The sequence below is a fragment of the Lycium barbarum genome, chromosome 2 (assembly GCF_019175385.1).
Source record: "Lycium barbarum isolate Lr01 chromosome 2, ASM1917538v2, whole genome shotgun sequence".
In the NCBI taxonomy this organism is placed as follows: Eukaryota; Viridiplantae; Streptophyta; class Magnoliopsida; order Solanales; family Solanaceae; genus Lycium; species Lycium barbarum.
Window position 1 is genome coordinate 121,197,440 of NC_083338.1, and position 14,558 is coordinate 121,211,997.

Genomic DNA, 14,558 nt, shown 5'->3' on the forward strand with positions numbered 1-14,558 from the left:
GGAGGGAGCATTGAGCTTGAAAATAAATTATTTTGCTTTTGTTATGGTGAGTTGGTACATTACTAAAAGCACATTTCCGATTAATACATGTTAGTCAAGACAAGCTGAGTAATAAAATAAACAATAACAACATATCCAATATAATCTCATTCATACATGTTAGTCAAGACGAGTTGAGCAATAAAATAAATAATAACAACACACTCAATATAATCTCCTAAATAAAGTCCGTAAGATTAGTTTGTGCTTAGACATTACCCCCGACTCAAGAGGCAAAGGCGAGTAACAAAAGAATTTACATAATTTTCTCTAACTTTAGTTTTCTATATCTCAAACAAAAGAATGAGCATAGGAAACCTATCCATATAACCCGCTCCATTTTCAATTCATAACACTTCTTTGAAAACCTCGAAAAATAGTGACCCTTTTGCAGTTGTAATTTTCTTCTTCATTCAGTAATAGTAAGGTGAAGTAGCAGCAATTTTTTTAATTGAGTATTTTTTGAGGTGATGGAGAACATAGGTATAGTTTCTTCACCTAAAATGGTATTGGGTCTCTCTTCAAATCCAGTTATTTCCAACAAAACCTTCTTTGGTCTTCCTTATTTACCCAAAAGACCCTCCAAGAATTCAAGAACTGTCAGACCCACACCTTGTTTTCAAGTGGTTTCTTGTTTTCAGGGTCCAAAAGTCACTAAAAAGATAGGTACTTTCAACTCTTTTCTCTTAAATGTTTTTTGTGTTTTATTTGAAGCTTGAGTTCATGTTAAAGTAGAGTTCAATACCCATAATTAGCTGTCTTTGAAGATAAGTTTTTGAAATTTTGGTCTTTTGAGTTATTTTTTCTGGTTTATTATTAGTTGGAGAAACTGTCCAATCTTGATTTCTCTTCATGTAAAAATTGAATATTTTAATGAATGCTTGTTTGTATGTGTGTTTATCTTGTTTTCAAGGTCCAAAGGTCACTAAAAAAATTGGTACTTTCAACTCTTTTCTCTCTAGTTCTCAATGTACTTTCATCTTAAATGTATTCAGCTCATTACCCATAATTAGCTTTCTTTGAAATTAATTGTTGAATATTTTGGTGGTGTGAGTTTTTTTTTTTTGGTTTATTTAGTAGTTGGAAATTGCACAATCTTGATTTCTGTCCATGTAAAAATTGAATCTTTTTAGTGAATGCTTGTGCATATGTGTGTTTATCTGAAGGTTGGTTGTGAGTTGTAGCCTTTGAGAAGAATTTCTGAATTATGGTACATAGAGTTGTTCCATTTTGTTGGTTGTATGAAGTGCTCTTTGATTTATGTATGTGCATTGTGTTTATCTGAATTCATCACTGAAATAGTATTCTTTGAAGATAATTGTTATATTGCACTATAGTTCTAAGAGTTGTTTCTTGATTTATTAAGTTGTTGGGGAGTGCACTGGGCTGAGTTTGTATCATGTTAATTTTGCTGTTTCTATAGGACTAAGAGTCCTTTTTTGATTTGACTGAAGCTCGGCTGCATCTCAAAGTAGAAATTCAGTATTGAGAGGAGTAGTAGTCTTTAAGGAGAATTTTTTTAAATTTCAGTACTAAAAATGTATCTTGATTTATTTGCTTGTTGGTAGGCATAAATGCCAATCTGTTAATACTAAAATAAGTGAATGGATGTCTGTGTGGAATTGGTTAAAGTGTGAGTAGTTTCTACGAGGTCTGAGGTTCTGCTGGTTGTCTCTTGTGTGGAGCTGTTTGTTGTGCACATGCTTGTCAGTTGGTCGGGCAGGACACTTTGTCTATATTTTTTTCAATTAGAAAACAAGTATCCTGCGGTGAGCTTTGATGCATGGATAAACTTAATGATAATTCTTTTTGTCCAGATAGTAATGGATTTTAAGTCAGTTCGGTATTTTGCATAGGATTCAGAAGGGTTGCTATGTCTATGATATAACTGTATCGAGTGATAGGTTACAAAAGTAAAGTTTTTGCAACTCTTGATTATGTTAATTCTCCCTCTGTCCCAATTTATTTGATACTCTTTCCTTTTTAGTCAGTACCACAAAGAATGACATATTTCCATACTTGGTAATAATTTAACATCGAACTTTCCATTTTACCCTTAATGAAATGATTTATAGCCACAAAATTTTTATGGCTTTGAGACTTTCCTTTTTCTCTTATCCGTGTCCAGTCAAACACCTTCACATAAATTGGGACAGAGGGAGTATAGGTGGATGGTAAAACTTACAACCTGAGCTAGAAGCATTAAGAAATGCAAATTAAGTATTATGCAAATAAAGGCTTTTGGTACTCTTATGATGTCTTCTGATTAATGAGTTGTAGATGACACTGAGAACATGGTGGCTGATTTAAGGAATCTAGTGATGAGGTTAAGGGGGGTGCTTCCGTAAATGGTAACCTTTACTGGTTAATAATATCAATGTATCAAAAGATCACATGTATGCTAATATAGTTCATTTTACTGGAAAGGTTAAATAGGTATCTTTATGTTGCTAGCTTTTGGATTCATTTTAGAATTGTTAATAAGATAATAAACTGTTACATGCTGATTCTTAAGGCATGCAGGATGGGAATGAAGAAGGAAAACATTGGATAACTCACCTATAGATGAATTGGCTATATTTAATGCAATTTTGCTGCAGCACACGAAATACTCAAAATCGCACTGCTATGGAAGCATAATATAGTGGCCTGAACCTCAGATAGCTTACTAAGAAGAACTATACATAAATCCTTTCTTGTTGTTTGATAACTGGGAGTTCCATGCCAATTGCGCACAGTTTAAATTTTAGAACTTGGTGGATAATGGACCCCCCACCCTTCTCCACTTACATACCAGGCTTTTTTCTACATGGTTCGGACACGTAACGTGCCTGACTAACACATCACAAGTTATGCTCTCACTACTAGACCAAAGTCCTGGGGACGAAACAATACATAAATGTAAATCACAAACTATAAAAAATATGCCAAAAGCGACATATCTCTAGGATGAAATATTTTCATATTTCCGGTTATGTCTGCATCATCCTGCTCTAAATTGATGTAAACTCAGTCTCAAGTTTTCTGCATTTGCCTGCTGGTAATGATATGCATATACCCCTATGAAATCATGCCTATAGGGGCTTATATTTTGAGAGGCATGCAACAGCAGAACCAAAAGTTTATCTAGTGCACTTCATGTAGGTACTCATATGCTGTTCAATTGGATAAAGGGACAAAAGAAAGGGAGAGGAGGCCTAAATATAAAAGTATTCTCTAAAGTATCACAAGCAGGGCATATCATGTTGACTAGTAACTTTGTTTGAGGGCTCAAAGTGATATCAAAGAGCTAATGTGCCATTTAGAAATGTGTAACTGGAAAATGGAGTGTTTTAGTTTGTTGAAGAATGATCTCAATATCTACTATGCTTTTATGTCAGGAGAAGTTACTTATGGCCCGATGCAGTTGCCATGCCCGCTCAAGTTTCTTGATAAGATATTGTTCCCAAAGTATACAACTTTACCAGTTTAAAAAAAAAGGATATTGTTTCCAAAGTATATCATTGGATAAAGGTAGAGAAAAGTTTTGCAGATTGGAAAAATATATATTTGTCAAAAGGAGAAAGGAAGATCTTCGCGTTTTTAACAAGGCCTTGTTAGGGAAATGGTCGTGGAGATTTAGGACAAAGGAGCATGTATTGTGGAGAGAGGTGATAGCAAACCTAAATGGATGAATGAAGAAACACGCCCGGGTAGACTTCAAGAGGTTTTTCTCTGCCTATGCTCCTACTTCTTATTTTGGGGGGTCACAAAAAGATATATCGAAGAAATATGACATCTTTTTTTTTTTTTTTTTTTTTTTGTGGGGGGTGGGGGTGGGGGGGGGGGGAGGGGTGGTGTTGTTTGGAGAACAAGAAACGTGATGAATCCTTTTAGTTGCAGTCTTTAGAGGAACATTATACAGGGAAGTAAAAGGTTTATCGGTTGTATCGCTTTCCTGGTGGGGGGACGGATGCAAGGGTAGATTTGGAGAACAAGAATCGTGATGAATCCTTTTAGTTGCAGCAGTGTTGTCAAAGGCACGCTTAAGCCCTGAAGTGAGGCTCAAAACATGTTGAGCGCTTCGCCTCGCTTTATGTGCGCTTCAGTGTCGTCATCAAGGCTCCAAGACATACTTTTCCTTGCCATTGAGCCTCTCTTGAAGAGGTGACACTAGATGATTGATATTTCACTTTATCGTGATGTTTTTACAATTTCTTTGTCCATATATTTATTATTCATGCTTACTATTATAAGTCTTGGACTAAACATACATATATTTGTAATGTTGCACCATTGCGCTTTTTTTCACTAAAGCCCACACTTTATTTGCGCTTAAAGCCCCAGCTAACCTTAGAGCTTTTTTGCGCTTTTCTCTTTTGATAACACTGCGTTGCAGTCTTTAGAGGAACATTATACAGGGAAGTAAAAGGTTTATCGGTTGTATCGCTTTCCTGGTGGGGGGACGGATGCAAGGGTAGATTTTTCGGGGGATAGGTGGTGTGGGGATAACATAACATGTTAAGGATCACTTTTCAGAATATTTTATGCTAAAAAGAGATGATACTACATCAAGTTCGAAAATTACATGATGTGAACGTTATTTAGGCTCTCAAATTTAGAAGGAACTTTTGGGATTGGGAGATAGTGGAGTTCCAAAGTCTACTTGAAATGCTCAATAAACAAATTTTACCGGTAGAGAGCCATGGCTATTGGGTGTTAGAGAGCATGAGAGTATTTTTAGTGAAAAGTAACTACTGTAAGTTGCTGGCTGGAGTGAAGTTGGATTTCCCTCTTCTATCAGTTTGGACCCCTAGGGCGCTAGGAAAGGCATGTTTTTGCTTAGATGGCAATGAGGGATGCGATTCTGACAACCGAAAACTTGAAAAAGAGGAGGAATACTTATGTTAGTTAATGCTTCACGTGTAAACCCTTGTGGGAGGTCATGGTCATCTCTTACTACAATGCTAGTTAGCATCACGTTTGAGGTGGGAGCTTTTTAGATGTTTCAGGATACAATGAAGTGAAGGACACATTATTTAGTTGGGCCTTTAGAGAACGGAAAAGAAGATGGCAAATGTGGAATATTTCTCTAATAGCGCTTATGTGGATGGTATTGTAGGAAAGAAATAAGAGATTTTTCAAAGGAAAGGCATGACCTTGTACATCTGAGGGATAACTTCCTGTTCTTAATTTCTTCTTGGTGCACCCATGAAGTTCCTATTTGTGTAGAATAATGGGTGTCTTTCGTAGAGTCATATCTTTTTGTAGATTCTCTACTTTTGGGGATACCTATTCTATACTGGAGTTTTTTCATTATCAATAAAATTATACCTGTTCGAAATTAAAAAAAAACTATTTGATGGTTCTTGTGCTTTAAATTCATTCACATCATGTTTACACGGGTAACGAGAAATTTCTCTGTAGTTGTTGCTTCTACAAATTCGGTATGCGTTATGCTAGACGACCAATTAGAAAAAGCCTGTGTTATTGGGACATTTATCATGTTAGTCATTCATTGTATATTCTTGCTAATAATTATGCTGCTGCTTAGCCTTTCTTTCAACTTGGTCTATGCAGTGGTGAGAAAATTAGGGAGGGATTCTTTTGCTAGCACTACAACTAAAGGTGGCCAGCAGACTTCTTCAGTTGGTGTAAATCCACAATTTTCAGCTCCACCACCATCTCAAGTGTAATAATTTGTATTATTCCCTGTTTAATTTGTTTCATCTTGTATATCCTTCACCTATAAGTTTCTCGCTTTGCATGTTTCTCTTATTGTGTATGTATCTGCATTAATAATTAACATCTGTTGATTTGCTTACTTATTTATTGTTATTTGTCGTCTACAGAGGGTCTCCTCTTTTTTGGATTGGAGTTGGTGTTGGGTTTTCAGCACTTTTCTCATGGGTGAGAAGGAGAATGTTCTGATTTCATTAATTACACTCTTGTTTCATGTTTTTGTTTTACTAACTCTTTACTTTTCTCTGGATTTTCTGAAATATATTGCAGGTGGCTTCATACCTAAAGGCAAGTACTTCTTAAATGCGGTGTAATTAAATTTTGCATGAATATGATGCTTGTCTCACTCTGTTTCTTATGGCGCTACTATCAGAGTGGCAGCCAACAGAATTTAGACTTCAGAGACAGCATGCGTTTTAATGTATCGATAATATGACATGCACATGATGCGGCATACCTCATTTGTGATGAGCAGTAGTGTTTTAGAGGATTGACCACATATTAAAAAAAAAAAAAAGGGGGGGGGGGGGGGGGGGGCAACGAAGCAGATAAGGAAGACAAGGATGACCATGCATTAATAATGATGAGCATTTTAAACTAGAATACATCTAAAATGAACTACGGCTTCACTATGACATATGTTTTTGAGGTTGACTAATAAAAATCATGCTGTGTCATCACAATCTGGTATTGAGATGCCAACAATATCCTTATTTATTTTTAACTATTTTGCTATACTTGTCTTTTCTTTGGGAGTCCTAACTCTTGCTGTTACATTTAGTTGATTTTCTTTCTTTTGTTTTCTGTGAGCTTGAAGATAAATTTAATGGCTTTCCTCCTTCTAAAAAAACAACTAAATCATTTCTGCTAATGAGTCGATCTGAATTACAGATACAATAGCTTCTCAGGAAAACATAAAATCAGGTTGTTTGTTTTAGGTGCTTCTTTTATTCTTTATGGCGGAAAATTGTTTTTTAAACTGCTTTTCATATTCTTTATGTTTCATATGTTTTGGTTTTTAATCATACCTGGATATATTTCTTTGTTTCCTATGTGGAGGCCACTGAGTGCAACTACAGAAGTTCGATAAAGCCTGACCCTTCATGTGTGTCTAACTAATTCTGCATATTGTTTTCCCATGCTTCCAGAAGTACGCTATGCAGCAAGCATTCAAAACAATGATGGGACAAATGAATGGCCAGAATAGTCAATTTAGCAACACTGCCTTTTCACCCGGGTCACCTTTTGGCAACGCTTCTTTTTCACCTGGGTCATCTTTTCCATTCCCACCACCTCCAGTGTCAAGTCCAGCTAGTTCATCACCTTCACCACCTACTACATCCACCTCATCTACACCCTCAGCTTCATTTGCATCTCAGACGGCGACTGTTGATGTATCTGCATCTAAAGTGGTGGAGCCTCCAGCTGTGAATGTCAAAAATGAAACAGAAGCTGAAAAGGAGCCAAAGAAAAATGGTACTTAATGGTTGCACTTTAAATATCATTTATATCTGCTTCTAGTGTTTGTTTGTTTTTTCTTTTCATATAGAAAAACAGCAAATCTAGCAGGAAGGCAGATTCATCGAATGCCTCTTGACATTTACCCTTGAATAGACCTTGTAAATGCTGATCACCCTTAACTTTGATTTGTCTCATTAAACTGAAGGATATTAGAGTAAATCAGTTAGGCAATTAAAACTTTCTTAAATGAGTGAGTTAGCCGCTAAATTTTAAAATTAAGTAATTTACCCATTGATCTTTAAAGTGCCAGAATATCAGCCATCTACAGCACATTCTTGAAGGAATCTGGAGTGTCATGATGTGATTGTGAACTTCTGAGCTTTTAAATGGAAATTCATCTTTTCCCTTCTTTCTTATTTTCCAAGTATTTTTCTCACCCCAAAACCACTTGCAATATCTTATATGCATGAAGTGAGTATCAGACATTATTGACATCTATGCTGGCACTCTACAAGGGTACCCCCTAAGTTTGAATTAGAAAAGGGTATCCTCCCTAAGCCGTAACCATTTGACCCTACATAGCCCTAGGTACTAAGCCTCCTCATGTATTACTAGAAGCCATTGCTGACAAGAGGTGGGAGGGCAAGGTTGGCTTCGTAAAAAAGCTCTACATTGAAGTGCGGGAAAGCCCCGTTTAAAATAAAAGGAATGAGCATGAGGAAGGTGCCATTTCAATATCTTTGAGGTTAATTCGTTTTAAGTATTTAACAACTTTTTTGTTTGTGCCTCAATCATCAAAATATTTTTTTTCTTTGAATAATCAAATATATTACTGGCCTGCCTTCCGCCACAGTCCCTGACCAGAGCCAAATTTTAGACTCCACTAATATCCCAGAATAACGACCTCCTCAAAAAAGAATAGTAGGATGCTTTGCGGAAACATAGCAGATTTTGTAACTGTATCTTCCTTTGATATCTTTCTTAAATGTTAACACCCATTGCGGACCAGTAGAAATTGACACCCGGGTTAAGCTGTGTTGGGGAACCGGAGCAGTTTTAATGATATCAGAGGAGTTCACTTTTATTCTAACACATAGTTATGAAAAATGCTAATGCTTCTTAAGTTAGAACCACCTTTTGAGATAGTGATACGCTTTGTATTGCTCTTATAGAAATATTTAAATTTTCTGGTTATGATATTAAATCTGTGAATAAAATTTCTTTGCAGCTTTTGTTGACATTTCTCCTGACGAAACATTCCAGAAGGGTGCTTTTGAAAATTATAAGGAATCAACTGAGCCAGCAGCTTCGGTAACTGTTGATCAGGTGAGTGATTAGCGCTAGCTATTATCTGGGAATATGGTGTTGTGTAACAATTGCACTTCAATAATATTTTTGAATGTCTATTAGGTAACTCAAAATGGAGCTGCTTCACAGTCAGGGTTTGGTGCAAATACATCCGACAATACCTCATCAACTGGTAAATCACTTGCTGGTCCTGCCCTGCTGTTCTAAGAATATCATTCAAGCATCAGATTGGATGCATATGCCTGTCTGCTTACTCATGTTTCTATTGGTTGTTTCCTCTTTTTTTCTTTGTCGATCGTTGAGTTTAAGAATCTTGCAATTGATTATAAAGATGGACATACTTCATAGCTGCAAAGATACTCCAGTTTAGTCTATAGGGTGGTTTGAGGATGTTCTAAGCTGTGAACAATGCCCTAGGTGGTTAAACTATGAAGTGCGTAATGCCCCTGTACTTATGCCTTGACAAAATGAAATGACCCGTATGTGACTATGTGCCATAATGTGGTGGGACAAAAGCCACAAGTACTTCTGTGGTCATTTTTCTATTTAGGAAAAAATGGGGAGAAAGGCCTGTTTCTTGTGCAATTGCAGTATGTTTGTAGCATAATATAGATACGTAGTGGTATTGTGGTGAATCTCCAGGGTGTAAGACTTCAAGAAATCACATAGTTTTAGTACTTTTTGTGTTTTCAATGTTATCCTTTGAGTCCAATAAAGGCTAAAGGCACGATCATGTTATGTACAATCATATCTATGTACGAAAAGAATTTAGAAGTGATTAAAAACTTTTTGATAAAGCAAAAAAAAAAAAAAAAAAAAAAATTGATAAAGAGAAGTGATTAAAAACTTGTAAGTCAATAATCCATGTTGTATGAGATATTGCATCAGATACAGACAAATGAGAAGTTCAGAAAAAAAGGATGAACATCCATATCAGAAGCTGTGACATTGTAGTAACCTGAATGTTGTGTCCTGTAGGAACCTGAATAGAACTTCCTACATCCTAAAAAATGCTAAGTGCTCTAACGGGCATGTTTTTTGGAAGAATGACCTATTTCTTACAGTTCCCATGGAATTCTGTGTCCATAAATTTGTTGAGGTTGGAGGTTTTGAGTGATAAATACTCCAGCTTTGTTTGTCATGTTTGTTTATTAGGAAAATGTTGCGTGTAATTTTACTTTGGCCTAATTTTCCTTCATTCTTTCTTTTTATGGGAAAAAATTGCCTTCATGCTCTCTTCTTCTCAGCCACAGGTAACTTTGCATGATCTTCTTTCTTGAACAGGAAAATCCAATCCGCTATTGTCAGTGGATGCTCTGGAGAAAATGATGGAAGATCCAACAGTGCAGAAGATGGTTTACCCGTAAGAGATAGCATGTGCCTTTTTCTGTTATCTTCTACTAGTCTTGGATTTGCTAATGTCTAGATCACTCAGCATTCTGGTTTATAATAATGAAAATCTAGTTTCAGTTACACCATGCTACTATGTATTGCGTTGTAAATAAAATTGTAATGCACTTCCAATGGAGTCAAAATTCTTTTGTTTGAGATTTAGTTTTGGACCTATCCTAAGGCGTTGCAGGGAAAATATCATTGAATCAGTACCGTGTTCAATCAATAGGCTTTTATAGTGTGCTGTAGACTACTTTGGTAAAGGTGGAAGGAAGTTAACTAATATGAGATTTGGGATGCTTAAATAATGTTTTTAAAAAGATTTTTTGGATGGACTCAACAGATTAGGACTTAAAGCATTATACCTTATTTGAGATGGATGTTGGTAGTTAGTTGAAAATGTTAAAGATGTGGAATGGACTTTTGATATTGACTGGAAAGTATAATTAAGACAACTTCAAGTTAATTGGCTAATGCATAGTCCTTATTAAAAAATTTCTTATGCATATTAAAGCTTACTAGATTATGTACAGGTTTGCTAATGCATATTCTAATTTTTAAAAGTTCATGGAGAACGGACGGTTCTAATTTTTTATTTCCTTCAAAGTGTTAATCAAAAGTGACATTTCGCTTCTATGATAAATCTATTTTGCTTTTCTTGTGACCACAACCAGACCTTTCATCTTATTCTTATGTCACATATGGTTTGTGTGTATAAACTAATTGTGCTTTATTTTGACGAGAACCATACCTTTTATTCGGTGTTTGTGCAGCTATCTACCGGAGGAGATGAGGAATCCTACAACATTTAAATGTGAGCTGTCATCTGATGCACTTTTCTATGAAATCTGACTTTCCCAGAACTCCTTTTCTTAATTTTAACTACTGATGGATCTCTAGAAGGATGTAAGCGAAGACAAGTACATCCAGTACACATTGCCTCAATTGTGCAACTTTTCTTGTTAGTGTTCTTTTGCATTGGATGTGATCAACCAACTCATGGTTCAGGTTTTAGAGTAAAATTCATTTCTTCTTTTATCATTGACTATTTCTGTCTGAATTTCTATGTTGTAGGACGATTCAGGAACAATAGTTAAATGCCATAAATTATTTATTTTTCTGTCTTCTTCTTACCCGAAATACTCGTCATTCTGGTTTCTGCAGACTCTACTGTCTTTATGGTTCATTGCTATAAGTTTTTCAGACTCTTTTTTTTTTATCTATTTCCTCTATCAGATAAAACTAAAAGCGTGTTGCGTCTATTTTTATCACAGGGATGTTACAAAATCCCCAATACCGTCAACAGTTGCAGGACATGATGTAAGTTTGGTTTAATTGTCTTTCAAGTGCATATTTCTTTATCTCATGCCGAAAAGCATTATTTGTATTATTATTTACTTTTCTAAACTTTCTGTTCGGTAATCATATTCTTATCAGCAACCCAGCCAACCACTGAGTGTGACCATAAGCATTGTCACAAAGGCTGTTTGGATAGAAACTTATGCCATTCTATAACTTGCTTTAAGTTTTAGGAAAACATATCTTGGTGCAACTCTGCTGTATCTGAACTGCTTCATTTTTGGTGTCGTTCCTTGCTCAATTTTGAAAAGAAAGTAAGAAAAAGAAAAGAAGAGAACATGGAAAGAAACAGAGATGTTGAATCATCTGCCAGTTGATGAGGATTTCTAGTGTTAAATACTCTCTTTTGCGTCTATGAAAAACTTATCAGGGTCTTCATCATTTGCCCCTCCCAGGAATAACATGGGTGGAAACCCAGAATGGGACAACCGCATGATGGATAACTTGAAGAATTTTGATCTTAGCAGCCCTGAAATCAAGCAACAATTTGGTAAGTTAGAGTAGTTATTTTCTTCTTTTCCTGGTCTATTTGCAACAATAGTAGTACCCACAGCTCACGACAAGAGGGTCGTAGACAATATCTGAATTCCACTGAGCATCAACATGTTGATCAACAAAGTCATTAGGAATGGGCGGTTTGGGCTAAAATTTGGACTGGTCAATAAATAGGTCATTGTCCAACCCTGCCCAAAGTTTACATGGGCTAAGATGAGCTGGTCAAGATGCGCTAAATAGTGGATCATAGACCAACCTGCCCATGACCTATCATCTTTACTATTTCAAGCTTACAGAGATCAAATGTTAAGGGAAATACCAGTAATGTTATTAAATGAGGAGGAGGGAGAAAATTTTGTAGTTTATAACATGTCAGGAAAACCTCCTTTCATGCTACGAGCAGTTGCTATAGCCAAAACTATCAAATGATATGATTTGTACTTTTCTTTGTTTATTTATTTATTTTTATGTTTGCAGATCAAATAGGGCTTACTCCCGAGGAAGTCATTTCAAAGATTATGGCTAATCCTGATGTTGCTATGGCTTTCCAAAATCCAAGAGTGCAAGCAGCCATCATGGATGTAAGCACTAGTTGTTCCGTTTCTATTGTACCTCCCTATTTATATCCTCTTGAATTTGTTGAAGTTCCAAGGAGCATATATTTGACTAATTGTAGGATATAGCATACTTATTATTGCTTGAAATATTGATGCACTTGACTTTTATTATTATTGCAGTGTTCTCAGAATCCACTGAGTATTTCAAAATATCAAAATGACAAGGAGGTAAGAACGTAATTTCATCTGAAACATGTCTTCTTGATATTTATCTACATTTGAGTATGAAGTCTGCACTTGTTATTGACTACTTGCATTTTGCTTCACTGCATCAGACTTGAGAGCAGTCCATCAGTATGACAGTTTTGATCAGTACTTCAAAATTTGTGTTTTTATTTCGTATTATGTTTGCCCATTATAGCATGAATTCAATGTATGCATATTCGGTGTTACGTGGATTACTCCGCCCCAAATAGAGAGATTCAACTGCATATATACTTATATATATATTTGATGAATACCTAACACCTATAGTTGAACATATGGTTATAGGTGATGGATGTCTTCAACAAAATATCGGAACTATTCCCTGGGATGTCAGGTTCACCTTGATTCGCTCCTTCCTGCTTAAGCAGCTATTATGCGAGCGGACTTTGTCATTTTTGTTCTGTTTGAGTGAGGTATCAGTCAGAACTGTTGGGCTTTAAGATGTAGTTTGCACCCTCTGTTGGTTATGTGCTAGCGGAAGGCTCATGTTGCAACGGATGCACATGAAAACGTCGCCTCCTTGTTAAGAATATATAAATTCATCGCCCTTCTCAAATTTTGTGGATGTTAACATACTTGCGTTGGCTTACCAGTAGTCTTTTAGAAGCTAACTTCAGCTGTAAATTTACCAGTTTCTTTATGGTTTTAGAGTCACTTACGCTTATTCAACTGTCTTGATTTCATGAAAATGCACTATTCTTCTATCTTGAGGTATGCCTTTTTTCGTGGGGACATTTCAAGCATTTCTTGTAGTATTTTGCTTGGTTTCTATCATCTTTCCACATTGCTTGCCCCATGCTCCTACATAATCTTGAGCTTATTTTCTTTGCTTTTGTCATGAAGTACTTCACTAATGGAGGTGATGGGTCTCTAACAGCCCATAAAAGACGATCAAAGTTATGGCCGATGTGCAAATCTTTAAACAAAATTGCATCACAATCGAGAAAGAATTAAGCTCAGAGAAGAAAGGCAAGACTGATGAAAAAGGCAGGAAAAGTTGCAGTAATATGTGTGTGCTTGTTCCGGGATACGCTGCAAGGATTATAGAAATATGGAAATTATATAAGAAAAAATTGTTTGAATTATAAATACTCACATACAAAATATGTCTGAACGTCATATATGGGCTGATAGGTATAAAATGTTTCTTTATTTCGTATTATTATTATTATTATTATTATTATTATTATTATTATTATTATTATTATTATTATTATTATTATTATTATTATTATTATTATTATTATTATTATTATTATTATTATTATTATTATTATTATTATTATTATTATTATTATTATTATTATTATTATTATTATTATTATTATTATTATTATTATTATTATTATTATTATTATTATTATTATTATTATTATTATTATTATTATTATTATTATTATTATTATTATTTTATTATTATTATTATTATTATTATTATTATTATTATTATTATTATTATTATTATTATTATTATTATTATTATTATTATTATTATTATTATTATTATTATTATTATTATTATTATTATTATTATTATTATTATTATTATTATTATTATTATTATTATTATTATTATTATTATTATTATTATTATTATTATTATTATTATTATTATTATTATTATTATTATTATTATTATTATTATTATTATTATTATTATTATTATTATTATTATTATTATTATTATTATTATTATTATTATTATTATTATTATTATTATTATTATTATTATTATTATTATTATTATTATTATTATTATTATTATTATTATTATTATTATTATTATTATTATTATTATTATTATTATTATTATTATTATTATTATTATTATTATTATTATTATTATTATTATTATTATTATTATTATTATTATTATTATTATTATTATTATTATTATTATTATTATTATTATTATTATTATTATTATTATTATTATTATTATTATTATTATTATTATTA

At 33.9% G+C, this 14,558-nt stretch overlaps 1 protein-coding gene across 1 annotated transcript; it reads left to right on the plus strand.

Annotated features, from left to right (window-relative positions):
• The first annotated feature begins 265 nt into the window (after window positions 1–265).
• Window positions 266–13,303, plus strand: LOC132626965 (protein TIC 40, chloroplastic). The gene is made up of 14 exons (XM_060342005.1): window positions 266–705; window positions 5,599–5,710; window positions 5,871–5,928; window positions 6,031–6,048; window positions 6,909–7,236; window positions 8,450–8,547; window positions 8,632–8,701; window positions 9,814–9,892; window positions 10,695–10,735; window positions 11,196–11,241; window positions 11,676–11,770; window positions 12,253–12,356; window positions 12,513–12,560; window positions 12,885–13,303. Exons 1-14 carry the CDS (start codon window positions 510–512, stop codon window positions 12,942–12,944), a joined length of 1,353 nt encoding a protein of 450 aa, XP_060197988.1. The 5' UTR covers window positions 266–509; the 3' UTR covers window positions 12,945–13,303.
• Window positions 13,304–14,558: the final 1,255 nt, after the last annotated feature.